Source organism: Sminthopsis crassicaudata, chromosome 2 (assembly GCF_048593235.1).
Source record: "Sminthopsis crassicaudata isolate SCR6 chromosome 2, ASM4859323v1, whole genome shotgun sequence".
Taxonomy (NCBI): Eukaryota; Metazoa; Chordata; class Mammalia; order Dasyuromorphia; family Dasyuridae; genus Sminthopsis; species Sminthopsis crassicaudata.
This window is the reverse complement of record NC_133618.1, coordinates 599,137,328-599,163,528: the sequence shown is the minus strand read 5'-3', so window position 1 is coordinate 599,163,528 and position 26,201 is coordinate 599,137,328. Positions and strand designations below refer to the sequence as shown.

The following is a 26,201-nucleotide window of genomic DNA, read 5'->3' as shown; positions in this document are numbered from 1 at the left end:
GTGTTTTCTCGTTTTTGTCTTTCTCTGTAATGAAATTATTATTTGTATGATTTATTCTTTGACTTAGTCGTTAGAATTATATAATTTAGTTTTCAATTAATTTTTAATCTATGTTTCTATAGTCTTTTATTGAGTGTAATTTTTATTGTATTATAATCTGAAAGGGATGAATTTAATATTTCTGCTTCTCTGCAGAAGCTCTGGTTGTAAGGTTTTAATACCTAATACGTGGTCAATTTTTGTGTAGATGCCATGTACTTATGAGAAAAAAAATTTTTCCTTTTTAGTTCTATTCAGTTTAGAATTCCATTAATCTCCTTAACTTCTTTCTTGTTTATTTTTTTGGATAATTCTGAGAAAGGAAAGTTGAAGTCTTTATTATCTATTTTCTGTAACTCATTTAACATCTTGAAAAATTTAGTTGCTATACCATTTGGTGCATTAGACATTAGACACTTCATTGTCTTAGTGTTTTTCAGCTTGATGTAGCTGCCTATTCTGTCTCTTTTAATTAGATCTACTTTTGCTTTACTTTGAGAGCATTATTGCTATCCTTTTGTTTTTTCCCCTCAACTTCTGCTCCAGTAATAGATTCTATTCCAGTTCCTTACCTTTATATATATGTCTCTATGCTTTAAATATGTTTCTTGTAAACAACATTGTAGAGTTCTTTTTTTAATCCATTCTGCTATCTGCTTCTGCTTCATGGATGAGTTCATCCCATTCACATTTACGATTATGATAACTGTATTTCCTTCTATCCTATTTTTCTCTTGTTTACCCTTTGCTTTTTCTTATTTTTTACCTTTTCTTTGCGTCCTGATCACCACCTCCCTTAGTCTGCCTTTCCTTCTGATAGTTATTTCCTCTTACTTCTGTTCCTTTTTTATTTCCCCATAGGAGAAGATATCTGTTTCTATATTCAACTGAGTGTGTATGTTATTCCTTCTTTGAACCAGTTCTGATGAGAGTAAGGTTAAAACATTATGTGCCACTCTCCCATATTCCCCTCTACTCTAACAGCTCTTTCACATTTCATTTATGTGAGATAATTTACCTCATTCTGTCTTTCCCTTCACTTTTCTCCCAGTGCATCTTCTTTCTTATCCCTTAATTTTTTGGACTGTTCTCACAATTAGTCATCTCACAGTCATATCTTCCAGTTATGTGTATTCCTTTTGATTGCCCCAATAGTGATAAAATTCTTAGGAGTCAGAAATATGGGGAATATGGGTGGTGCAGTGGATAGAGTACCAGCCCTGAAGTCAGGAGGACCTGAGTTCAAATGTGACTTCATGTACTTAACACTTCCTAACTGTGTGATCCTGGGCAAGTCACTTACCCCCAACTGCCTCAGCAGAAAACCAAAACAAAACAAAACAAAAAGTCAGAAATATCTTGCCATGTAGGAATAGAAATAGTTGAACCTCATTGAATTTCTTACATTTTCTTTCCTTTTCCTTTTGTATCCTCTTATATTTTTCTTGAGTCTTGTATTTGAAAATCAAAGTTTTTATTCAGTTCTGGCTAATTAAGAATGCTTGAGGGTCTTTTATTTCATTATGTATCCATCCCCTGTCCTCCCTCTTCCTATCCCCTCCCCCCCCAAAAAGGATGGTATTTGGTTTTGCTAGGGTATTGATTATTGGTTGTAATTTTAACTCCTTTTGTCTTCTGAAATCCCACATTTCAAGTCTTCTGATCCTTTAATGGAGAGCTGCTAAATACTGTGCAGTCCTAAGTGTGGATCCATGACATTTGAATTATTTCTGGCTGCTTTCAGCATTTTCTTCTTGACCTGGGAGCTCAGGAATTAGGCTATGATATTCCTAGGAATATCCTTTTTGGGGTTCTTTCAGGTGGATTTTTTAAAGTTTCTATTTTATCTATTATTTCTATTTTATCTGGGTCAGGTCAGTTTTCCTTGATAATTTTTTGAAAGATGTTGTCCAGGCCCTTGTTTGTTCATGGCCTTCAAGCAGTCCATTGATTTTTAATTTATCTCTCTTTGATCTATTACTTGTTTTTCAGTGAGAAATTTCACTTTTTCTTCCATATTTTTTTCTTTTGACTTTGTTTTATTGTTTCTTGCTGTCTCCCATTAACTTCCACTTGACCAATTCCAACTTAAGGACTTATTTTTTTCAGTGAGCTTCTGTACTCCTTTTTCATTTGGCCAATTTTATTTTTTAAGGAGTTATTTTCTACAATTAATTTTTGTATATATTTCTCCCTCAGCGCCCCCCCCCCCCCATTTGGGAATTTCTTTTAGTAAGATGTTGATAGTTTTTTCATGGTTTTCTTGTATTACTCAATATTTTCCTCCACTTTTCTTTTACTTTCTTTATTTGCTTTTTAACGTCTTTTTAAAGGTTTTCCAGAAGTACTTTTTTGAGGGCCTGAGACCACTTTATATTTTTTCTTTGAAGCTTTGCATGTAGCCATTTTGACAGTTTTTTCCTTTTCTACATTTGTACCTTGATCCTTCCTGTCGTTGTCACAATTATCTATAGTTAAGTTGCTTTTTAGTTTTTGCTTTGTTCTTTCATTGTCCCATATTTCTTGTACTAAGGCTTGGAACATTACTACTTTACTTCCACTGGGTGGTAGGGCCTAGATGCTGTCTTATACTGCATGGGAGAAGAGGTCTTCCCTTCTGGCTTGTCCTGGGGATGTGGGAATCTTGCTATTGACTAGTTCTGTCTGGTTGGGTTTAGTTCTTGGCCAGATCCCAGGAGTGGGGTCTCACTCCTGGTAGTCCTAACTGGTGGCTACACCTCTGAGGGCAGAATCTCACTGTTGACTACTCCTTGGAGGTGGGGCTTATTTTTCCAATAATAACAACTTGTAGAACAGCTCAAATTTTATATAGTGATTTATGGATTATAGAGTGTTTTTATTTCAGAAATCCTATGAATTTGGTAATAAAAGTAGTAGTATCTACTTTTGAGGAAATGAGGAAAATAAGATTAAGCAAGGTTAAATTATTTACTTAGGGCCATAACCTAGTAAAGGGGATCAAGCCAGTCCTCTCCTAACTCCCAAGTCTACAACTTTCAGCTATTTCCTTACTACCTCTTAGTTTTTGAAATTATTTAATAACTTAAAGGCATGTTATTCTGAATCTTTAAAAAAAACCCCAAAAAACAAAGTAGAGTTTTAAGTATAATAGAACTTTTCAATCTTTGGCACAAATGAATGGAATGCTATTTGGGCTTATTTTTTTCTTCCATGGCTCCCACTTTCTCTGGGAACATATACCTCAGTTCTGTTCTTTACTTCCCAATTCTAGCCAATCAAAGTCCTATTCATTATAACTTTGCACCATCCTCCTAGATCATATTTTTTCTCTCTCTGTTGTCTTGCCATCATTCTTTTGTTTTTTGGGGTTTTTTTTTTGTTTTTTTTTTTTTTTGAGGCTGGGGTTAAGTGACTTGCCCAAGGTCACACAGCTAGGAAGTGTTAAGTGTCTGAGACCAGATTTGAACTCAGGACCTCCTGAATTCAAGGCTGGTGCTCTATCCACTGCGCCACCTAGCTGTCCCTATCTTTTCTTTTAATTAGTCTCTCTCACTAAGTCTGTCCTCCCTCTAATTTATTTTTTGAGATTTTTGCCAGGTAGTTTTTTTAAGGAATTTTAATTTGATTCACTAGGTGATGAAACCTTTAGATGACCCAATATTATTCACTGAAGAAAGTCTAAATTCCTTTGCTTCATGTACCTTTACTGTTTGTATCTAACTGATTTTATCTTCTGGCAAACAAACCAATCATTGGTTTGTCGATATGTTTGATTTCCTTCACCTTCCCAATTGTTCATACTGTGCCTTCTACCTAGAATGATCTTTCCCTAAGTTTCATTTTAGGAAGTAACTTATATGTCATTTACTCCATGTAGTCTTACCTATTTTCCCAGCCACAAGCAGTTTATCTCCTTTCTCTGAATTATTATAGTACTTTGCATCTATACTTTTATATCATCTTATTTTCCCTATTAGCTTTTAAGAGAGATTAGGGGCTGCATTTTTTTTTTTTAATTTCATGTAGAATGACTGGCACAATGTCTTACATACAGTTATTTGGTAAATATTGAATAAATATTTAACTGATTTTAGAAATAAAAAATTAGATGTATGTCCATAAAAAATTATTTGTCTTTCATCTTCAAGGAGGTCCAATGACATCACAAGGGGCTTCAAAAAAACAGTTGATTCAAGAATAAATTTTATTTCAGTTGCTAGCGTAGACATTTATAACTTTGTGAATACAAACTTGTTTTTAAAACTTTCAAACAGTCAGTTTGGCAACTGAGATGAAATTGTTAAACTGAGATACTTCTACATACAAAGTAAGATTGCCTTAGACACATTTCTTCTATATTTTTTATTTAAGTACCCATTACTTGTATTAGAAAAAGTACTATAATGTGTATTTTTTTTGTATTATTTAGAAAAGAAAAATAATAAATCATTACATAAGCTTAGGGGAGGAAATCCCATATTGTATACAAATAAATATATTTATATGCATGTACCCAGACTATGCATATTAGAATAAAATATACCTATTCTTGAGAAATTGGCTGATTTTTTGATATTCTGATATTCATATTTAATCTGAACATATACAATTACAAATTCCAATTTCATCTGAACTAAGGAAGTTTCAATAGAAAACTCTTAAATAAATTATTTTGTTTTTGTTTTTTTTTTAAATAGAGGCCATGTGTTTTGAATTTCAAATCACTTGGCAAAAATAAGTATGAACAACTAAGAATAATTTAGAGCTTGTTGATATTTCTTTAATAAGTCTTTTGACAATTGTTTTAATTTTTTTTTAAGCTTTTGGGTCTTTAGATAGTTTGTATTCAAGAAGTAATTGTATCATCAAATTGCATATTCTATTTAAAAATTAGAACCAAAATTAATTATTGTTCATCTTTATTTTTATTTACAGAGAAATTGCTTTTACTAGGGAACTTCATGAGAAAACATCTCAACTCAGTTATTATTATATGGGTTTCTACATTCACTCTTGCCCCAAAATGAGATATAAGGTAAGATTCAGTTTATTCACAACATTTGGAAACTATAAATATAAGTGAATTTAATTTTTAATTGATTGTGTTAATATTGTGATGTTGTTTTGTACTTCTCATTGTACCATGTACCTTAATATTTGCAAGTTCTAAAACTCATTATATTTTAATTCTTAAGAAATCAAGATTCATTTTATGATTTAATAGAACTTTGTTCTGTCTCTTTGAATCTGAAGTAATCTGCATTTCCAGAAATTTAATCCATAGATCTCATTGAAGCTTCCCTTAAATAGTCCCAACTACACCTTAGAATCTTCACTGGATCCATTTTCCTATTGACCCTCTTTTATTCATTACTTTCATTCTCCTTTGAGTTTACATGTACTTTAAGAAGACAGCTATTCAAGGTTCTATACTATCTACGTATTTCAGTCATATGAGCTTTTCAGCTTTTCTTTTTTCTTTCACCTAGAAGTTATCTCTTCTTCTGAATTCTCAGCACTTCATGCCTCTTTTTTGTAATTTATATATTGTATCATAATTATTTTGCATTTAAATCTCCCGCACTAAATTTTAATGTTTTGAAGACAGAGATTGTTTTAGCTTTGTTAAGTGCCTTTTACATGAGAAATGCCTAATAAATATTTGTTAATTAATTAAATTAATTAACTAATCAATAGCCTTACAACAAAAAAAATCTGTTTGATATTTCTGCAGTTAGAAATAGGAAGTTTCTTGGTGAGGAAAATCTCTTTACCAATGCAGATTGCTCTCTTCACGATAATTAAATAGTCTTAGAGACTTGCCTGGACTACTGAGAAGGCTGAGTATTGATATACTACAATCAAAGCCATTATATTTTAGAAGTGAAATTTAAGTCTAGATCTTTCTGGCTTCAATTTTCTCTCAATTCACTATCTAATATTGCTTCTCATTTTGGTAATTAAATATGAGGAAATCTTAAAAGAATTTAAAAGGCCCTTTAATAAAATATATGTGTGTGTGTGTTTTTTTTTTTTTTTGATCTTCATTGATATTGGTGCAAAGGTGGGGATACATAAGGATGATTAACAAAATCTTGAGAAATGTAGATTTGCATTAAGGTATAAAAAAAAGCCAAGATAGATATCCTAAGCCAAAAACTTAAACCCACTTTCTACTTCATTCCCCTCCTAGCTTTGATCTCAGTTTACAGATTTCAGAACCATGCCTCAGATGCTATTTCATCCTGAAACTCCCCTCAGCACTTGGGCCTCCTTGCCCTAGAATATCCAATCATTCTTGTGACCTTCTCATCCTGGAATATCCTTCCACTAATTTAATCTGTTTCTCCCATTGATTACTTTCTCTTTGGGTCTCCATTTTGTGGAGGAGCTCAGATCATCCAGTCTTCATTTTCTTTCTGGCTCTGGTACTGACTTTCTGGACTTTAAAACCATGAATAATATACTACCTTATCCTGAAAGTTCTTTTACATAGCCCCCTGAACATGAAAATATGTAATAGGCTTTTGATTAAGTAGGAAACAATAGATTTATCATATAGTCAAACCTCATAATGAATCGTGATTAAGTTCAAATATTTACAGCTCCATGCAGTAATTATTTCAATAGCTTTTGCAAAATTTCCAAGTTTTTTTATCTTATCTTCAGAGGAGTATAGGGTGTTTAGGAAGGACTGGCACCTGTGGTGGGGGGCTAATTGAGCCCCTTTCAGGGCATCATTGGTGTTCACCTGGCACCCAGCTCTTACCTGTGAGTCCCAGAAGCTGTAGCATGCCCAGTGGTCTCATTGTGGCCAGCCTTCTGGGCAGATGAGCTAAACTAGGTTGAGGATGACTGACAGGCTTAGAATAGAATAGGCACATGAGAAAATTTGGTTTCAGTGGCCCTGAAGGTGGCTTGAAACAGGCACTGGAGAGCACATAGAGCTTAGTCAGACATTAAAGACACCAAAATCATCCACTTCATCTCAGGCCATTACCAGGAATCTGGATTTTTATCCTACCATTGGACTTTGATGACTTGGGAAGAGAGGTTGAGGCTGATAAGTGTGCAACTCTCCTTCATTAAATCCAATTTATGCACAAGTCAAGACATTACCCCTTGATATCATTCATTATTCTTTTTTAAAAGGACAAACAGCAATGATGTTATTTGCACAATAATCAATAAATAAAAATTCATGTTGAACATTTTTTGAGTTGCATGCCATTTTATATACATTATTTCTTTTGATCCTAACAATACTCTTGTGCATAGAGACTGGGTGAGAGGGGATTAAGAAGATAAGCTCTGTTGCCTATATAGAAACATAACACTCTGGTCTTGTCTCTTAGGGTTTAGAGTTCTCTGTTTTGGAAACAATGTATATACAGAAGGACAGATAACTATAAAACAATAATTTGTCCTGTGCTGAATGAGTTAGTACAAAAAAGAGCTATATAATGTCAAGGGAAGATGTGATAAAGATTGGATCCATTAAGAAAGATTTCATGATTTTTTGAGACTTGAGCTATGCCTTGTAAGAAAGTAACCCTTAGGCAGAAGAAAGGATGTTGTTCCAGACACAGAGAACATATATTCAGGCAGCATTGGTTGATCCAGTTTGGCAAAGGATTTATGTGAAGGAATTATGAAAAATAAAATTGGAAAAATAGGAACATATATTTTGGAGGACATTAAATATTGGCAAAGAAAGTACAAATGAAGTTTATTCTGTACACCGCAGAGCAGTTAATAAATTTTGATTTGGGTGAAAGGAAAGATTTATGATAGGATAGGTTAGAACTCAGGATATGGAATTAGGATTTAGATTTGAATATTTCTTATGCGACATTTTGCAGTTCATCTAAGTTGTCTTCACTTCAGTTTCCTTATCTATAAAATGAAAGAGGTAGATGACATGATCTGTGAGGTGCTTTCCACTTCGATATCTGTGACCCGTTAGTAGTCATTTTTAGGATGAATTGAAGGACAGAGAGGCACAGATAAAAAAGCCATCAGGGACATGCTTGTAACACCTGGACTAGGATGGTAGTGGGATCAGTTAGGGAAAATATAGTAAAGGAGGACTCAGTAGGCATTAGTGACCTACTAGTTATAAGAAGAGAGATAAAAGACTCATAGATGGTGAGGTGAATGATGATAACATTGACAGAAATGGGGAAGTCTAAAGAAGAACTTTGGCTTTTTGCATAAGGCATGGAGAGTTTGAGATGGTCTTAAGACACTCAAAGAGAAATCAGACAGTTGGAGATCTCTTAGATGTTATGAAAAAATTGATGCAATGAATGAACAAACAAAAAAAGATTTGCTAAATGCTTACGATGTGAAACACTTAGAATATATAAAGAATAGCAAGACATCCTTGTTCTTAAAAAATCCACAATCTGGTAAGGGAAAACAGCACATTTAGGGACTTTCAGGTGCAAAACAAATGGAAATGCTGAATAGTCTTTGGCATTCAGTGGCAAAGCAAATTATAATCTTTTTTAGAGTTATTGCTTTTGATAAAACCATATTCATTGAATCATTTAATAGTAGGGTGATGAGAATTTTCTTTCCTGTTGATAATATTTGACTATCAGCAATGAATTCTAGTGTTTCATAAAGTCATTATATACATGTAATTTATGAGGAAGAAACGAATGTCTTTTTCTTTAAGAAGATATTTTTTAAAAGTTACAACATCAGTGATGAAATATTTTTTTGTATATGTCCAGATATTTTTCATGGGCATAGCTCAAAAATGATAACAAGCTCTAGTTACAATGATGAAAGTACTCAAATTAGTATAATATTGCATGATTATAATATTGTAGAGGTGAAATGATATTCGGGCAATCTAGTATATTCTTCCTTTAATGCAGGACTTTCAATTTTGGAAGATTGTCTATATGCTAGTGTTCTAATATTTTCTGGGAAGATAATTATATTCCTCTCTGATGTCATTTTAATGTTACCATATTTTCCTTGAGCAAAGTTTTCATTTTGCTTAAGCTAAATTCTTATTACTATAAATTTTACCTTTTACTTATGTGTGTAACCAATCTGATGGAAAGAGGTAGATAATTTTTGTAACAATATAAAAAGTTTTTACACAAACAAAAAGGGAAATTAAAGGGAAAAAATTCTTTGTAGCAAGTTTATAAAAATCTGTTTCCAGACATATGAAGAGATGATTTAAATTTACAGGATAGAGTCATGCCCCAATTGACAAATGATTTAAGGATATAAGCAGATAGTTCTTGGAAGAAGATTGGTAAATATAATAAGAAAAAAAAATGAAAAAAATGGCACAGGGACTGTGGGAAAACAGGCACATTGATATGTATGTTCTTGGTGGATCTATGAATGGTTATACTTATTCTGGAAAACAATTGAGCATTATACACAAAATATTATTAAACATTCCCTTTGACCCAGCATTAAAAAGGTCAGACCTACATTTAAAAGATCAGAGAAAGAAAAAAAAAAAAGACTCTTTATTTACAAAAATAGTTATAGCAGCTCTTTCATGGAGGCAAAAATCTTACCTGAATTCCAAGGAGATGGCCATTAAATCAGGAAATATTGAGTAAATGAGAAAATAAATTTTTCCAAAAGAAATGGAAATGATGATATTAGGATACAGATGAGTAAGCTCTCCTCTACAAAACTCCTCTAAACAGATCTAGAAAATGCACTTAATTTTTTAGAATCCTAATGGGAAAATTCAAAAAGGAAAAAAACAACAACATTAAAAGTCATTTGTCCAGCCTAGGTACTAACTTACTGGCAGTTTTGCTGTCTACTACCAAGCTCTGAGTAGTTCTGTATTTTGTTTCTCAAATCCAAGGAACTGAGAAGGGGACCATCAGATTAGGGTGGCATCCCAGATTGAAACTCCCAGGCAGAGTATTGAAAGAGAAGGAAGTTTAGAAGCCTGAAGCAGCAGTGATGTGAAGCAGACCATAGGTGCTTAATGGAGTCCATTTCCAAAATCTTACTCTGCCTATGGAAAAACAAACAAACAAACCATGGTAGGAATCCTAGACCAAAGGGTATCCTATAATTCTGCCACTCAGAAACAAAACAGCTCTTTTCAACTGGCTGCTAGGGACTGAGTTCAACAACAGACTGCTCTTGCTCAGATCCAAACCTGAGTCTAGAACTTTCAGAGGTAGACCAGAAAGATAGTCATCAACCTATGCCATGGAACAGAATATTTTGGGATAACTGAAAACATTTAAGGTCCCCAACCTGACAGTGAAATCTTGGAATTATACAACATTCAATATCCCAAAAATGTAGCAATAAGATCAGTCTAGATTTTCTATTCACAAGTACCACAGAGCTCAGCTCTCATAGCAACTTCAAAGTCAGGAAGTAGGTTGGAACAAATAGAAAACAAACAAACAAACAAACAAAAAAAGGAATTCCAGCATAAAAAAGCTTATTATTATCTTAACAGAAAAGGTCAAAATTCAAATCCAAAAGAGAATGGCTCCAAAACATTTACAAGCAAAGTCCCAGAGAAGAACACAGCGTGGGCACAAAGTCAACTAGAATTTCTGAAAGAAGAGTTTAAAAAGTTGTTTTTTATAAATATTGATGGTATCATTTTCCTTCTAGTCACCAAAGCTCCCAATCTAGTTGTCATCCTCAGTTCTTTGCTTTTCCTGACTATTCTCATTGACACCTCAATCCAATCCATTGTCAATTCCTATTGATTTGATCTTTATAAGTCTCTCAAATACTGCCTTGGCCCTTTCTCCTTTGACATCGATGCCACTGTGATATGATCTCATTACTTTATGCTTGGTTGGTCTGCCTGCCACAGTTCTCTTCACCCTTCAGTCTTTTTTTCCACTCAGCTGTCAAAGTGATCTTTCTTATGTCTTATGTCTTAACACATTACTTTTTAACTCAGTAAACTCCATGAACTTTCTGTCACCTCCAGGATCAAATATAAACTCTTCCAGTATTTGAAGCCCTTTTCTCTGCCTTCCCTTGTCCCCACTCCAATATTTCCAGTTTTTGTACACCTTACTTTCATCCCTGCTATCATGCTTTGTTGTTTTTTGAGAGCAAGAACTAATTTTTCACTTTTTTTTTGTTTCTTTCCACAAGGTTTGACACATTAATAGATGTTTAATAAATATTTACTGATTCTTCACCTGCCTGCCTAATATACTCTCAAATTAAACCACTATATTATTAGTTGTATTTAATTGTTTTACTTTATTACAAAAGACTTCTCATGAGATAAAAGAATAATCTCTAAATATTTGTAACAAAAAACAAAACATATCAATTAAAAAAATTTTTTTTAAACATAAATTTGAGTCTGGACCTTATCATTCAGTCTCTTAGTTTGAATAATATTTACTTATAGGACCTCATTCCAAATAATGTTAATTTATACCTTCCTTGTTTCTTTTTCTTTGTAGGATACTCTAAAAATTTATTTTTTAATTATTGAGCTTTACAGTTACTTCTTTTTTATTTTTCCCCTATGATCCTCATACAATGTAAGTTTTCTAGAAGATTGAAGTCTTCCTTCCTCCTCTGTCAAGTCCATCATTAGCATAATTAATTATCTTTTCTATGCTTCCTTTATGTACAGAATTTTTAACATATGAAAAGTAAATCTCAGAAATATAAAATCTTGATATATCTTAGCAGTAAGAAGTGTTATGAACTTTTTATATCCAGAGTCAAAAGGTCTGATTCAATCCTGAGCCATTTCAGCTAATATCTATCTATTCTCAAGCCAATACCCCCTTCTTTGTCACTTTCTGTACTAGAGACCCACCAGAATGGTACTGAGGATAACCATGCCTGGAAAAGATTTTTTGATATGTCATTGTGAAGCTTTTGTTTTATATACTGCCTTGCCTTTTATCTTTTTCCTTCCATTCTCCCAAGCCCTTAGGTTGGGAACTTCTCTGTCCATCATGTCCTGTATCTCCTCCCTTGGGGTATTGGCTCCTATTTTCTCTGCCCTCTATTAGGCAGGTCATGAAACAAAAAGTAATATAATCATAGCTCAACTGATTTACTGCTAGCTGTACATGCTTGTATTCCTAATTTTTTTAAAAAAAATTTGTATCAGTTTCTATAACAATGACCTTACCTCTGATTTCTTTTGAAAGAAATGTAGAGGAAGGAATTTGGGACCAAAGAAGAACTCTAGAGATCATTATTGATCACAAAATAGGAAAGTTTGATTATATCAAGTTAAAAAACTTTTGTACAAACAAAACTAATGCAGACAAGATTAGAAGGGAAGCAATAAGCTGGGAAAACATTTTTACAATTAAAATTAAAAATTAAAAAATCTATAGAGAATTATAAGAAATCAAGCCATTCTCCAATTGATAAATAGCCAAAGGATATGAACAGACGATTTTCAGATGATGAAATTGAAACTATTTCTGCTCATATGAAAAGGTGCTCCAAATCATTATTGATCAGAGAAATGCAAATTAAGACAACTCTGAGATACCACTACATACCTGTCAGATTGGCTAAGGTGACAGGAAAAGATAATGATGAATGTTAGAGGGGGTGTGGGAAAACTGGGACACTGATACATTGTTGGTGAAGTTGTGAATGGATCTAACCATTCTGGAGAGCAACTTGGAACTATGCTCAAAAAGTTATCAAACTGTGCATACTCTTTCATCCAGAAGTGTTACTTATACCCCAAAGAGATATTAAAGAAGGGAAAGGGACCTGTATGTGCAAAAATGTTTGTGGCAGCCCTTTTTGTCGTGCCCAGAAACTGGAAATTGAATGCCCATCAATTGGAGAATGGCTGAGTAAATTGTGGTATATTAATGTTGTGGAATATTATTGTTTTGTAAGAAATGACCAGCAGGATGAATACAGACAGGCTTGGAGAGACTCATAATTAGCCAGAAGAAAGGGAATATACCATGAGAGGGAGGATGCCATTGATTGGCAGCCCAAACCTATACAGAAATTTAGCACTTTAAAACACTTAGTTAGCTATAATGAAGAGAAAGACTCCATAAGGCAAGGAGGAGGGAGTAAGATTCAGCAAAGAAGTCATAAGCCATGGTCACATTTGTAGAGGAAATTTAACCTTAGGTTGTTTGACATCATACCTTGGCTCTCTGGGCTTACCCAAGGGTAGGACTATAAAGGTGATCTTTTCCTATTTGTCTCAAGGAGTATTATAGTCTTATCAATACTTCAGGCTTTCTCTGCCAACCCCACCTACTTAGCCAGGACCTCATTATAAAGACAGAAGCGAAATATTCTCTGCTTTAAAGGAGTTCAGTCATATAAGGGAGACATCAATTAGTTGCATGTAGAAATATGTTTGAAATAGATAAGTGATGATTTTAGGAGGAAAGTCCTGGCAATAGTCAGGGAAAGGGTTATGAGAACTGAAAAGTCTTAACTTAATAGGTAAGTCTTGAGCTAAATTTTGAAAGAAATTAAGAGATTTTAAGAAATCTAAGAGTAGAGGGAGTAAATTCCAGAAATAGAGGATAGCTAGTATAAAGACAAAAAGATAGGAGATGCAGAGGAGAACAACAGAAAAAAGCCAGTTTAGCTACAAAGAGTGTATAAAGGAAGTAGTATGTAATAGTTCTGCACAGATAAATTGAGGCTAGAATATGAAGGACTTTAAATGCCAAACACTGTGCAGTAGTGCAGAAAACTTTGATGAATAGAACAGTGAGTGGGAAAGCTATTTTAAAGGGAAGAAAATGTCTGTAGCTGGGATGAATATCAACATATTTTTAAAATAGCTTTTTGTTTTTCAAAATGCATGCATAAAATAGTTTTCAACATTCACTCTTGCAAAACCTTGTGTTCCAAATTTTTTCCCTTCCTCCTCATCTCACCCCTCCCCTTAGACAGCAAGTAATCCTCTATATGTTAAAGATGTACAGTTCTTCTATACATATTTCCATATTTATTCTGCACAAGAAAAATCAGATCAAAAAGGTGAAAGAAAAAAAAAAAGCAAGAAAAGAACAACAAAAAAGGTGAAAATGCTATGTTATACACCACACTCAGTTCCCATAGTCCTCTCTCTGGATGCAAATAGGTCTCTTCATCATAAGTGCATTGGAACTGTCCATTCTGAATAACCTCATTGTTTGAAAAGAGCCATGTTCATCACAGTTGATCATATGTTGTTGCTGTGTACAATGTTGTGGTTCTTATTTACTTTACATAACATCAATTCATGTAAGTCTCTTCAGGCCTCTCTGAAATCATCCTGCTTATTATTTCTTAAAGAACAGTATTATTTCATAACATTCATACACCATAACTTATTCAGCCATTCCCCAACTAATGGATATCATCAGTTTCTAGCTCTTTGCCACTACAAAAAGTCCTGCCATAAAGATTTTTGCACAGGGGTGTTCTTTTCCCTTTTTTATGGTCTCTTTGGGATACAGACCCAGTAGAAAACTTGCTGGATCAAAGGGTATTGACAGTTTGATAGAATTTTAGGCATAGTTCTAAATTATACTCCAGAATGGTTGGATCAGTTCACAACTCCACCCACAAATGTTGGATATCAATATATTGAAAATGAGACAGGAAATGAAAGTGGAACATCACAGAAGAGGGACAACCTTTAGTCTAAACTTTATTTACTTCTAATGAGGTCAGTCATTAATGATAGTACTTATTATTCATATTTTGAACAATCTTGATAATTTTCAGGCTTTTTTAACAAACTTATTTGCTCTGAGTAAATAGTATATAGATAAAGCTCCTTTTAATGATGGTTGTTATGTCTGTTGTATGATTTTTATTTTGTTCACTTGTGCTTGCATTGTTATCTTCAGTCCACAGTTTCTTTGTAGGAAATCTTTTTTTAAGATACTTGTCTATTTTGTGAGCTTTAGTTGCATTGAAAGTAGGTATGTAAATCTATAATCCACTTCATTAAGCACACTTAACTACTATGTCCTGCAATATACTGAAACTGAACTAATTTCTGTGGTGTTGTCATCTTTTTTCTCCTGTTTCTCTTGTTTTTAAGACTTCTCTGATCATGACAATAGATTTTTTTTCCCCATGGAATGAGAATATTTCTTTTGTTTCTGAAAGTAGTAGTAAGTCATCTGTCATTTGTAGAGCTTATGATCTTGCAGTTATAAGCAACAGATTCAGCTATTTTGGTTTTTTGGGGTCCCCACCCCAATTCAAACAATAGGCTACTTTGTGAATGAGAAACTTTCCTAAGTTTTCAGTTCACAACCATAGATGCCTTTTGTTTAAATATAGTAAATATTAGTCTTAAAACTCTGTTACAAAAAGAGCAGACCATTGTAAATGTTTCTGCTGTCATTAACATTTTTAAGGACCCTAATTTCCTGGGTACTGATCTAGTCTCTTTTATTTCTTATTTTTTGTTTATAATTTCTTGACTTGATAATTGATGCATTTGGATTATTTTGTATTGGAATCAAATTTACATTTATATTTTAAATATTTTAACCCTTCCATGGCCCATACTCTTAATCACTTTTTTTTCATCCTTTGTGTTCTTTCTACTTTTTCAAACCATTTATTTAATTTGACTTTCAGTTGTTAATTTGGCCAGAGTTTTACTTTTTTATTTTTTCAATAAAGGTTTTTTTGGGGGGAGTCATAAAATGATTAATGTGAATATGTAAAATGATTTCCTTGTATTTGGTATCGTAACATTTTTTTTACATACAATGAGTATGCAAGAAAACATTTTATTTCATTTCCGAGAGTGCTAAAGCTTCTTACCACGTTATCTTTTAGTATACTGCTTTAAAACCATTTTGTGATCTGAAGGAGGTGTTTTGACTGAATTCTTTATCCAGACTTGTATGCAGGCCAAAGTAAATGAAATAATTTCAAGCAGTCTACTTTGGTATCATGACATGGCTAGACATCAGATAGTTGAAACCCTAGAAAGGGCTCTGAAAAGAAACAAAAGGCTGATTCATCTGTGATTAATCATTTTTAAATGAATGGTTCGGCCTGATTGTGGTCAATCAGTGCCCCTGGAATTCTGCAGGACTTCATCTGGGGGGGAAAAAATTGGCATTAAGAAAAACCTAAGCAGCAGCAATCTTTAGATTTACATCTGCAAAATCTTTAGGTATGTGTTGGATGGACTCTCTCCCCACCAGCAACCAACAAGGTTTATTAACTACAAAATTGTTTAACATGATTTTAGTGTATTTGAATTTGCAACCTAATGTGAAAAACAAGGTTCAATCCATGATTATACATGAAGCCCCTGTGGATTTCACTTATCATGAAGGGAATACAGAACATCTCATTACCTACAATGGAATTGATGGTTTACATAAAACACTGGATTCCTTATTTAGTATACATTTTGTTGGTGTCATTAAGTTGTATGTAGACATGTGATGTTAAATAGATTGTCGATAAGAAAAATTAACTGAATATTTTTAATAAAAAATCAGTCACATCTATTTACAGAGGAAATTTTAGGGCTAGAGAAATTCTTAATATTTTAATTCTTAATGCTTTAGATTCATTAAACATTTGTTAGTTAATGTAGAGGGCCACAGTCAATGGGGAAACTCTGAGTAAGGTATAAGACCCTTCCTCCCAGAGGGAACCTGCTAACAATGTCTGGTTTGGCTCCCCGGCTCCCCAGCTCCCCAGCTCCCCTAAGGGTTCTCAGCCTTCCTGAGAAGTCAGGGGGCAATGAAAACCTGTGTTGAGATTGAAACAGAGTGATACCAGGTGGAAGAGTGATACCAGGGAGCAAACTATGTACAGTACCAAATTGTTTATGTGTTCCCATGTGCGCAGTGTCATTTTTGTTACATAAAGGGAAAAGCCCTTGAAATAAATGGACTCCATTTTCCCACCCTCTTTAGGAGTCCGCTTCATCACTTTTCCACTAGGAAGGTATGTTTTAATCACTCTGGCGTGGGGGCTCTAGAAAGCAAAGATATGTTTTGTCACCCCAATTTGGGGGCTCTAGAAAGCAGGATACAACAAGTTAATCCTATTTGTACTGTTATTTACTATTTGTTGAGAATTGTGCTGCTAGGTATATACAAAGAATATTAGGAAAAATTGAGAAGGGCAAGAATGCTATCAACTTGGTAAGATCAGTGAAACCTTTCCAAAGGAGATGAGACCTGAGCTGATTCTTGAAAGAAATGACAACAGAAATAAAAAAAAAATGTTATTGATGGTGGAAGGATGGAGTAGGATATCCACCATGATAGGAGACTACAGCCTATATAGATGGGAAACTATATATTGGGAAATAGCTAGTAATTAGTTTGTCTGAAACATGGAATATGTAAAGGGAAACAGTTGGAAATATAGCTAGCAGAGTATATTAAGGGATGATTGTGGAAGACCTTCAGTGCCAGGTTAATGAGATTTTGTTTATTTAGGGAATTGACAATTTTGAATAGAGAAATCCTTTAGATTGGGGAAAGAGATGACAAAAAAATATCAAGAAGCTGTTTAAATAGTCTAGCCAATGATGATATTGTGAATGGCAAGAAGTGGAGGTAGTTTAAAGACACTGAAGAGATCAGTAGGATTTGAAAACTAACTAAATATGGGAGTTAATGGCAAGGAAATCCAAGATAACTAAAGCATCTAACTAACCTTTACGAAATGGACAATGATCCCAGAAGTAGGCAATTTTGGAGGAGAGGTAGGTTTTTGGGAGCAAGATGATGAGTTCAGTTTTGAACATGCTGAGTTTGAGATGTTGATGAGACATACAGGTTGAGAGATTCAAGACCGTGTTTACTCTCTGGCTTTTTTAGCATGATTTCTGTGATGATGTCAGATACCTTCAATGAGAGCAGAAAGGACATCAAGATCTGCCACTGCACTGATGGTAAACTATTTAATTTTAAAAGGTTACAAGCCAAGACTAAAATGGAAGAAGATATGGTGTGCAGCTTTTTGTTTGCAGATTGTGCTCTCACTGTCATCTCTGAGGCTGAGAGAACAGATTGAGGCTCTGCTGCTTGTGCTGATTTTGGCCTTACAATCAACATAAAGAAAACAGAGGTTCTCCACCAGACAACACTGTACCAGTCATAGTTGGAGCCATTGGTTACAGCAAATGGAGAAATTTCATTCACTATGGCAATGTATTTTTCAGGAATGTTCATCTAAATGAGGTTTATGTACACATTACCAGAGCTAGACCAGCATTTGGGAGCTTCTGAAAGAAAGTGTGGGAGACAAGGGATATTAGGCTATAGATCCCATGGAGCCTTTCTGCTGACTTCACTGTTGTATGCTTGTGAAATCTGGATAGGCTACCAGTGCCATGCCAGAAAATTGAACTGCTTTCATTTAAATTGTCTTGGGAAGGTTCTGAAGATTATTTGGTAAAATAAGCTACTGGACTCTGAGGTTCTCTCTTGTTGGGATCTGCCAAGCGTTCACATTTTACTGCACATGGTAACTTTGATGGATTAGCCACATCGCCCAAAATGCCAAACACAATTACCCAAAAACCTATTTTAAGTGCTCATGTAGAGATCAGAAGAATACAAAAATATTCTCAAAGTCTCTAAGAACATAGTACTGATTATGAAAGATAGACCTGTGGGGATAGGATTGCCTTGTGGAGCATACTCCATCAAAGAAGATGCTGTGCTCTGTGAGCAAAGAACAAAAGAAGGGTAAGATGTGTAAATTATATTTCTTCATCCCAAAGGGTCAGATTATTTGTACCCAACCTGTGGGAAAGCCTTCCCAGCTTGTATTAGATTGATCAGGCACAATGGAACATATCCTGTATCTTGATCTTAACCTCATGATGTCATTGACCATCTGATTATCAGTAACAACAGCTGAAGAGTTTTGGTTTTATTTTATAGGTAACATTGTTGATGATGTTTTTAAACATAGTGAAACTTTTGTGTACTTGGAAAATTATTTTGGCTGCATTGGGAAGGATATATAAAAGGAAGCAGAGACTAGAAAGAAGTAGGCTGAAAATAGTCTTAAAAACTTAATTTTCAGTTCTCTGTAGAATATTGACCATTACCAGTGAATTTCATTTTTGAATAATGGACAAGTATTATATTTTATTATGTTTCAAACATGCTATTACCAAGTATCAATGGACTATAAAATCTTCCTAATTTCTTTAAATAAAAAGTCGATTTTCATGATTCATAGATCTCTACCTTAATTTTTTTTGACATTTCTTTGATTATTCTTTTCAGGATTTCAACCTGAATTTCAATGTTATTCTCTTTTGGTACTTTACTTCTTAGCCAATCTGAGAGGGATACGGTGGTATTTCAGAGTTGTTTTAATTTGCATTTCTCTATTCAGTAGTGACTTGGAACATTTTTTCATAGGACTATAAATGGCTTTAATTTTGTCATCTGAAAATTATTCATAATCCTTTGATCATTTATTAGAGAATGACTTGTATTTTTTATAAATTTGACACAATTCTTTATATATTTTTGAAATGATACCTTTTATCAGAAACATTGCATGTAAGGTTTTTAATGTAGGATTTCCCCCCCTACCCCAGCTTTATGCTTCCCTTTTTTAATCTTCTTTCTGTTGATTTTGTTTGATTATATTAAATTAAAAGGTTTTTGCACAAAGTTGTCGACTTTGCCTTTTATAATATCCTCTAGTTATTCTTTGGTCATAAATTCCTCCTTTCTCTAAAGATCATAGGTAAATTATCCCTTGTTCTCCTAATTTGTTTATGGTGACATCCTTTATGCCCAAATCATGTATCTTTTTTGACCTTATTTTGGTTATAGATGTGAGACCTTATTTTTTGGTTTGGTGAGGTATATGCCAAGTTTCTGATATATTATTTTTCAGTTTTCCCAGAAATTATTTTTTTTTTCTTTTCTGAGGTTGAGGTTAAATGACTTGCCCAAGGTCACACAGCTAGGAAGTGTTAAGTGTCTGAGACCAGATTTGAACTCAGGTCCTCCTGAATTCAGGGCTGGTGCTCTATCCACTTCGCCACCTAGCTGCCCCCCTTTCCCAGCAATTTTTGTCAGATAGTAAGTTCTTATTCCAGAAGCTGGAGTTTAGAAGTTTATCAAAAACTAGATTATTATAGGCTTTGATAATTGTTTCATGTATCTTAATCTATTCCACTGACCCATCACTCTGCTTCTTAGCCAATACCAAATGGTTTTGGTGACTGCTGCTTTATAATATAGTTTTAAGTTTGGGTACTGCTAACCCACCAACCTTTGTATTTTTTTTTTTCATTAATTCCCTTGATCTTCTTGACCTTTTTGTTCTTCCAGATTAATTTTGTTATTTTTTTTCTATACATACACATACATATAATTTGTAGTTTGATTTGTATGGCACTGAACAAGTAAACTAATTTAGGCAGAATTATCATTTTTGTTATGTTAGCTCGGTCTACCTATGAGCAATTGATAATTTTCCAGTTGTTTAGATCTTATTTTATTTGTGTGAAAAGTATTTTGTAATTGTATTCCAAGAGTTCTTAGGTTTGTTTTGGTAGGTAGACTCCCCAGTATTTTATTTTGTCTATAGTAGTTTTAAATGGAATTTCTCTTTTGATCTCTTGGTGATGGGCTTTGTCTGTAATATATAAAAATGCTGATGATTTGTGTAACTTTATTTTGTGTGCTGCAACTTTGCTAAAGCTGTGAATTGTTTAGAGTAGGTTTTTAGATGATTTTCTGATCTCATTGGTTTAAAACTATCAGATACTAACTAAAATTTGTGTGATTTTATTTGGATCACTTAATTGTAAAAATGAGACCCTTGATAATGAAAAGAATAATTGATTCAAATATTTATTTTTAGCATTTTTTGTTTAAAATATCACTCGGTACTGTTTTGCATTTTAATAATACATTAATGAGGTCATAGAATCTTGTGTAAAAATTTTAGATAAGTATTGTGCAGGTTTACAACTTTATGCCTAAACATTGTTTCTAATGGAATAAATTATTTAGTTCTTGCTTGAATTGATTAGAATGATACAATAAATAGAATTTTTCATTTTGAGCTTATATCTTTTTTTAATTAAAGTTTTTATTTTAAAACATATGCATGGATAATTTTTCAATATTGACCCTTGCAAAACTTTGTGTTCGAAATTTTCCTCTCCTCCCTATCCCCTCCCCTAGATAGCAAGTAATCCAATATATGTTAAACATATTAAAATATATGTTAAATCCAATATATGTATACATATTTTCACAATTATCTTGTACAAGAAAAAGCAGATCAAAAAAGGAAAAAAAAAATGAGAAAGAAAACAAAATGCAAGCAAACAACAAAAAAAGTGAAAATGCTATATTATGATCCACACTCAGTTCCTACAGACCTTTCTCAGGGTGTAGATGGCTCTCTTCATCACAAGATCATTGGAACTGGCCTCCATCATCTCATTGTTGGAAGAATCACGTCCATTAGAGTTGATCATCATATAATCTTCTTGTTGCCATATTTAATAATCTGCTGGTTCTGCTCAGTTAACTCATCATTAGTTCATGTAAGTCTCTCCATGCCTCTCTGAAATCATGCTACTGATCCTTTCTTACAAGAGCAATAATATTCCATAAATTCATATACCATAATTTATTCAGCCATTCTCTAATTTATGGGCATCTACTCAATTTCCAGGGTTTTTTTCCCACTACAAAAAGGGCTGCTACAAACATTTTTGCACATGTTGGGTCCCTTTCCCTCCTTTAAGATCTCTTTGGGATATAAGCCCAGTGGAAACACTGCTGGATCAAAGAGTTTGCATGGCTTGATAACTTTTTGGAGCTCATATTTCTTTTTTAAAAAATCAGAAAAAATTTTTTGCTCTCATTTTAAGAAGCCTGAAATAAATATTCTATGAATGATGCACTAGAGAGAAATTAATTGTATCTTTTTCATATTTAAAAGACTACAAAGTCATTGATTATCTTAGGATTGCCTTAAATCTTTTCTTTTTCTTTTTAATTTTTTTTCTTTCTAGGGAGAAGGGGCATCTTTATCCTCTGTATCAACATAAAAGCAAATAATATATCTGCACAAATAATATATCTGTGCAATGATATTTTTACTATATGATTTACATAAGGCCAATGTTACAATTTTCATGTTAGTGTTGCTGTTTTGTTGTAATTCTTCTTGTTATTGTTCTAATTGACTTTGACTAGAGTGTTCTTTCTGTGAATTTTCTTTCTGATATTTCTTAGGCAACCCATTCTTGAACCAATCTCAGAAAAGATGAACTGGATTTTGAGCAAAATGTGTGTGTGTAGGGAATAGGAGGGAGATATGTGAATGTGTGTTGTTTCTGTGTCTGGCTATATTTATTATTATATTATTATCCATGAGGTAGCATGGCATAATGAACAAGTGCTTCTATCATCTTCCTGTGTAGAGATATAAAGAGTATAATTTGAATAATGTGATTTTGTGTTTTTTTTTTCCTGTTTACTTTTTTTATGCTTCTTGTGAGTCTTGTATTTGAAGATCAGATTTTCCATTCAACTCTGATCTTTTCATCAGAAGTGATTAAAAGTCCCCTATTTCATTGAATGTCAATCATTTCTCCAGAACTATTATGCAAAATTTTGCTGGGTAGTTGATTCTTGCTTATAGTCCAATCCTCTTTGCCTTCTGATATATCTCAGGCTCACTGATCCTTTAATGTAAAAGCAACCTGTGTAATCCTAAGTGTTTGAATTGTTTCTTTCTGGCTGTTTGCAGTATTTTCTCCTTGTCCTAATAATTCTGGAATTTGACTGCACTATTTTTTGGAGTTCTCATTTTGGGATCTCTTTTAGGAGGTGTTTGGTAGATTCTTTCAACAATTGTTTTACCCTCTGCTTCTGGTTTTTTCTTGATAATTTTTAAAAGATGCTGTTCATGCTCTGTTAGGGGCTTTCCTTCTGAGAATTGCCATGTATACCATGTCACTTGGTAGGGTGGACCCAGGAGGTAAACAGGGGTTTGGCCTTTGAGGCAGGAGATTGTGTCTTACAGGTGTTAAAAGTTTCTTGAGATGGTAAGGAGTGTGTCCTCTTGCTAGATCTTTTCTTAGGAGGCAGTACTAACTCCAAGTGTCTCCTTTCCGTGGATCCACCTATACAGTAATGAGTGGGCTAGGGGTAATCCCAGAGGAAAATAAATATAAATAATCAGCTTTTGAGCCCATAGGTAAGAAGAATGCAAAGAGAAGTAGAGAGAGGCAGAGATGTAGAGAGATTCAGAGATGCAGAGAGACGCAGAGATACAAATACACTTGCTCTTGCTTCCTGCTAACCCCTGCTGAGATTACCAATAAAAAAAAGGTTATTTGTCACCTAAAACATTGGCTCATCTTCATGTGGTTCTGGGGAAGATTGGTATGTATAGCCCTGGCAATCAGTAGTCTTGGTAGGAGGTTACAACGTTCCTTTTTTCATTTATGGCTTTCAAGCAGTTCAATAATTCTTAAATGATCTCTCTTGGATTAATTTCCAATTGATCTAGCTAGATCAGTGGTTTTTTCCATTGGGGCACTTTACATCTCCATCTACTTTTTTTCCCCCATTATTTTGATTTTGTTTTGAATGATTTTTGTTGTCTCATGGAGTCATTAACTTCTATTTTCCCAATTCTGATTTTTAAGGGAATTATTTTCTTTCAGTGATTTTTTTTTTTTGTACTTTCTTTTCCATTTGGCTTATTTAACTTTTTATACCTGATTTCCCCCCCCTGAGGCAATTGGGGGTAAGTGACTTGTCCAGGGTCACACAGCTAGAAAGTGTTATGTGTCTGAGATCAGATTTGAACTCAGGTCCTCCTGACTTCAGGGTTGGTGCTCTATCTCCTACATCACTTAGCTGCTCCTTGCTTAATTAACTTTTTTAAGGAGTTGTTTTCTTGATTTTTTTTTTTTTTTCAATTTGGCCAATTGTATTTTTTTTAAGGAATTGTTTTCTGTAAATTTTTGCTCTTTCTTTTTCTTTTTGACTCATTCTTGTGCACCTCTCATATCCCCCCCTAATTTTTCTTCTACCTCTCTTATATGACTTTTAAAATGCTTTTTGAGCTCTTTCAGAAGACTGGTTTTGCATGTAAGCATTTTGTCCTCTTCTGAGTTGGTTTTGATCTTCCTTGTCATCCTAGTAGCTTTCTGTGGTTAAGGTTTGTTTTTGTTTCTTAGTGTCTCTCTCTCTCTCTCTCTCTCTCTCTCTCTCTCTCTCTCTCTCTCTCTCTCTCTCTCTCTCTCTCTCTCTCTCTCTTTTTCTTTTTTTGGCATATTTCATAGCTTTTAAAGTTAAGCTTTGCTCTGGAGTACAGAAGGTACTGTCTCAAGCTACTTATGCTGGGACCCTCAGCCCTGGTCACTGGCTTTGAATACTGGCACTTTACCAATTTTCTCCTTATGGCTATTAGTTCTCTCTTTTCTGTTCTCTCCCTTATCCCATTTATTTCTTGCCTTATGATTTTTTTTTTCCCCTGCAAAAATGCCATATTCTCCTTGAGGGGATTTTGCCTAACATCCCTAGCATATGCTTTTTTCTCTCTTCTGACACTAGCACCATTTAACACAGGCCTACATAACCTCCCTTTTGGATTAATTCAATAGCCTGTCATTGAGTCTGCCGGCTAGTTTTAATACCTCTTCCACTCCATATTTCACTAAGCTTATTGACGTAATTTCTTAATGCACAGGTCTGAGTATGTTACTCATCTAATTAATAAACTCTAGTTGTTCCCTATCACCTTAAGAACCTACTACACCTAACTCTACCTTCACATTTACTACCTCCTGACTTTTCTTTTTTCAAGTCCCAGAATAAATCTCTCTTTCTAAGCCTTTTATGATCCCACTTAAATTTTGGTGCCTTCCCTCTGTTGCTTATTTCAAATTTATCCTGTGAGTAGCTTGTATGTACATAGTTGTTTATCTATTGTCTCCCTTATTAGACTGTGAGCTCCCAAAGAGCAAGGCCTGGTTGTTTATCCTTCTTTGTATCCTAGTGCCAGTTACATAATTGGCACTTAATGAATGTTTACTGACTAACTGAAGGAAGAGATTCTTTTAGTCTCTATAGTTCCAAAAGCAAATTTTGTGTCTTGCACATATCCTTAATATTGACTAAGTTGAATTCTATGTGTAAAAAACAGAGGGAATTCCATATAGATCTTCAGTTTTATAGAATGAAGATACCTAAATTATATATAGGGTTTATAATCATCACCAAGTACAAGTAGGCAGGATTGGCATGTTTACTTCAAGGGATTTTAAAATTTTGATGAGTTATTTAATGGGTAATCAACACATAGTTGAATGCTCTTGGAAATAAAACAACAGGTTGAAAATGTCAGTACTAGCCCGAAGAAGCCCCTCATGACTATTTCTACAGGCTAATTGATTTCCATGCCTAGTCTCTTCCATGCTAACACACTTCAAAGTAAACAGTTTTCATCATGTCATGCTCTTACTCAAAAATGTATAGTGAAGAGCAAAATGAGCAGACCCAAGAGGACATTGTATATAGGAACAGCAATATTGTTTTAAGAACAGCTTTAAGTGACACAGCCAGTAAGTGTCTCAGGTCAAGTAGGATGAGGATTGAGAAAAGACCTCTAAATCTGCAGGTATTTGGTGACTTTAGGGAGAGCAGTTTCAGTCAAATAAGTGAGTTCAGAAGCCAGATTGCAGGAGTTAAAACTAATTATAGATGTCTTTCTAGAGAGTTTAGCTGAAAAGGAGAAGAGAGAAATAAAGTGAATGTTTTTGTTTTTGTTTTTTTAAAGGATAGAGGAGTCATGGCCCTTTTCTCCAGAGAGCAGGAAAGAAAGAAGACGGGGGATATGAAAAAATTAGAGAAAGTGGGGATGACAGAGAGGGACAGTATGCCAGTGAAGATAAGCAGAGAGAGGATTAAGTTTACATGTAAAAGGGTTTTACCCTTGTGAAGTGAACAGAACCAAGAGAACATTATACACAGCAACAAGATTAGTGATGATCAACTGGGATGGATGTGGCTCTTTTCAACAATGTGATGATTCAAGGAAACTCCAATAGGACTTGTGATGTAAAAGAGCTATCTTCATTCAGAGGAAGTATTATGTGGACTGCATGTGGATCAAAGCATAGTATTTTTCACAGTTGTTGTTGTTTGCTTGTTTTTTTTTTCCTTGTTTTTTTTTGGGGG

At 34.0% G+C, this 26,201-nt stretch overlaps 1 protein-coding gene across 10 annotated transcripts in view; it reads left to right on the top strand.

Annotated features, from left to right (window-relative positions):
* ATE1 (arginyltransferase 1) overlaps positions 1 to 26,201 on the top strand; it is a 163,794-nt gene that overhangs the window by 75,749 nt on the left and 61,844 nt on the right. For 9 of the 10 annotated variants that reach the window (XM_074295766.1, XM_074295764.1, XM_074295762.1 and 6 more), the window contains one exon: positions 4,957 to 5,056. In XM_074295766.1, coding sequence (XP_074151867.1) covers positions 4,957 to 5,056 — 100 coding nt within the window. Of the gene's footprint in view, positions 1 to 4,956; positions 5,057 to 25,800; positions 26,003 to 26,201 lie in introns of those variants that run through there. The other variant, XM_074295761.1, reaches the window with a different exon arrangement.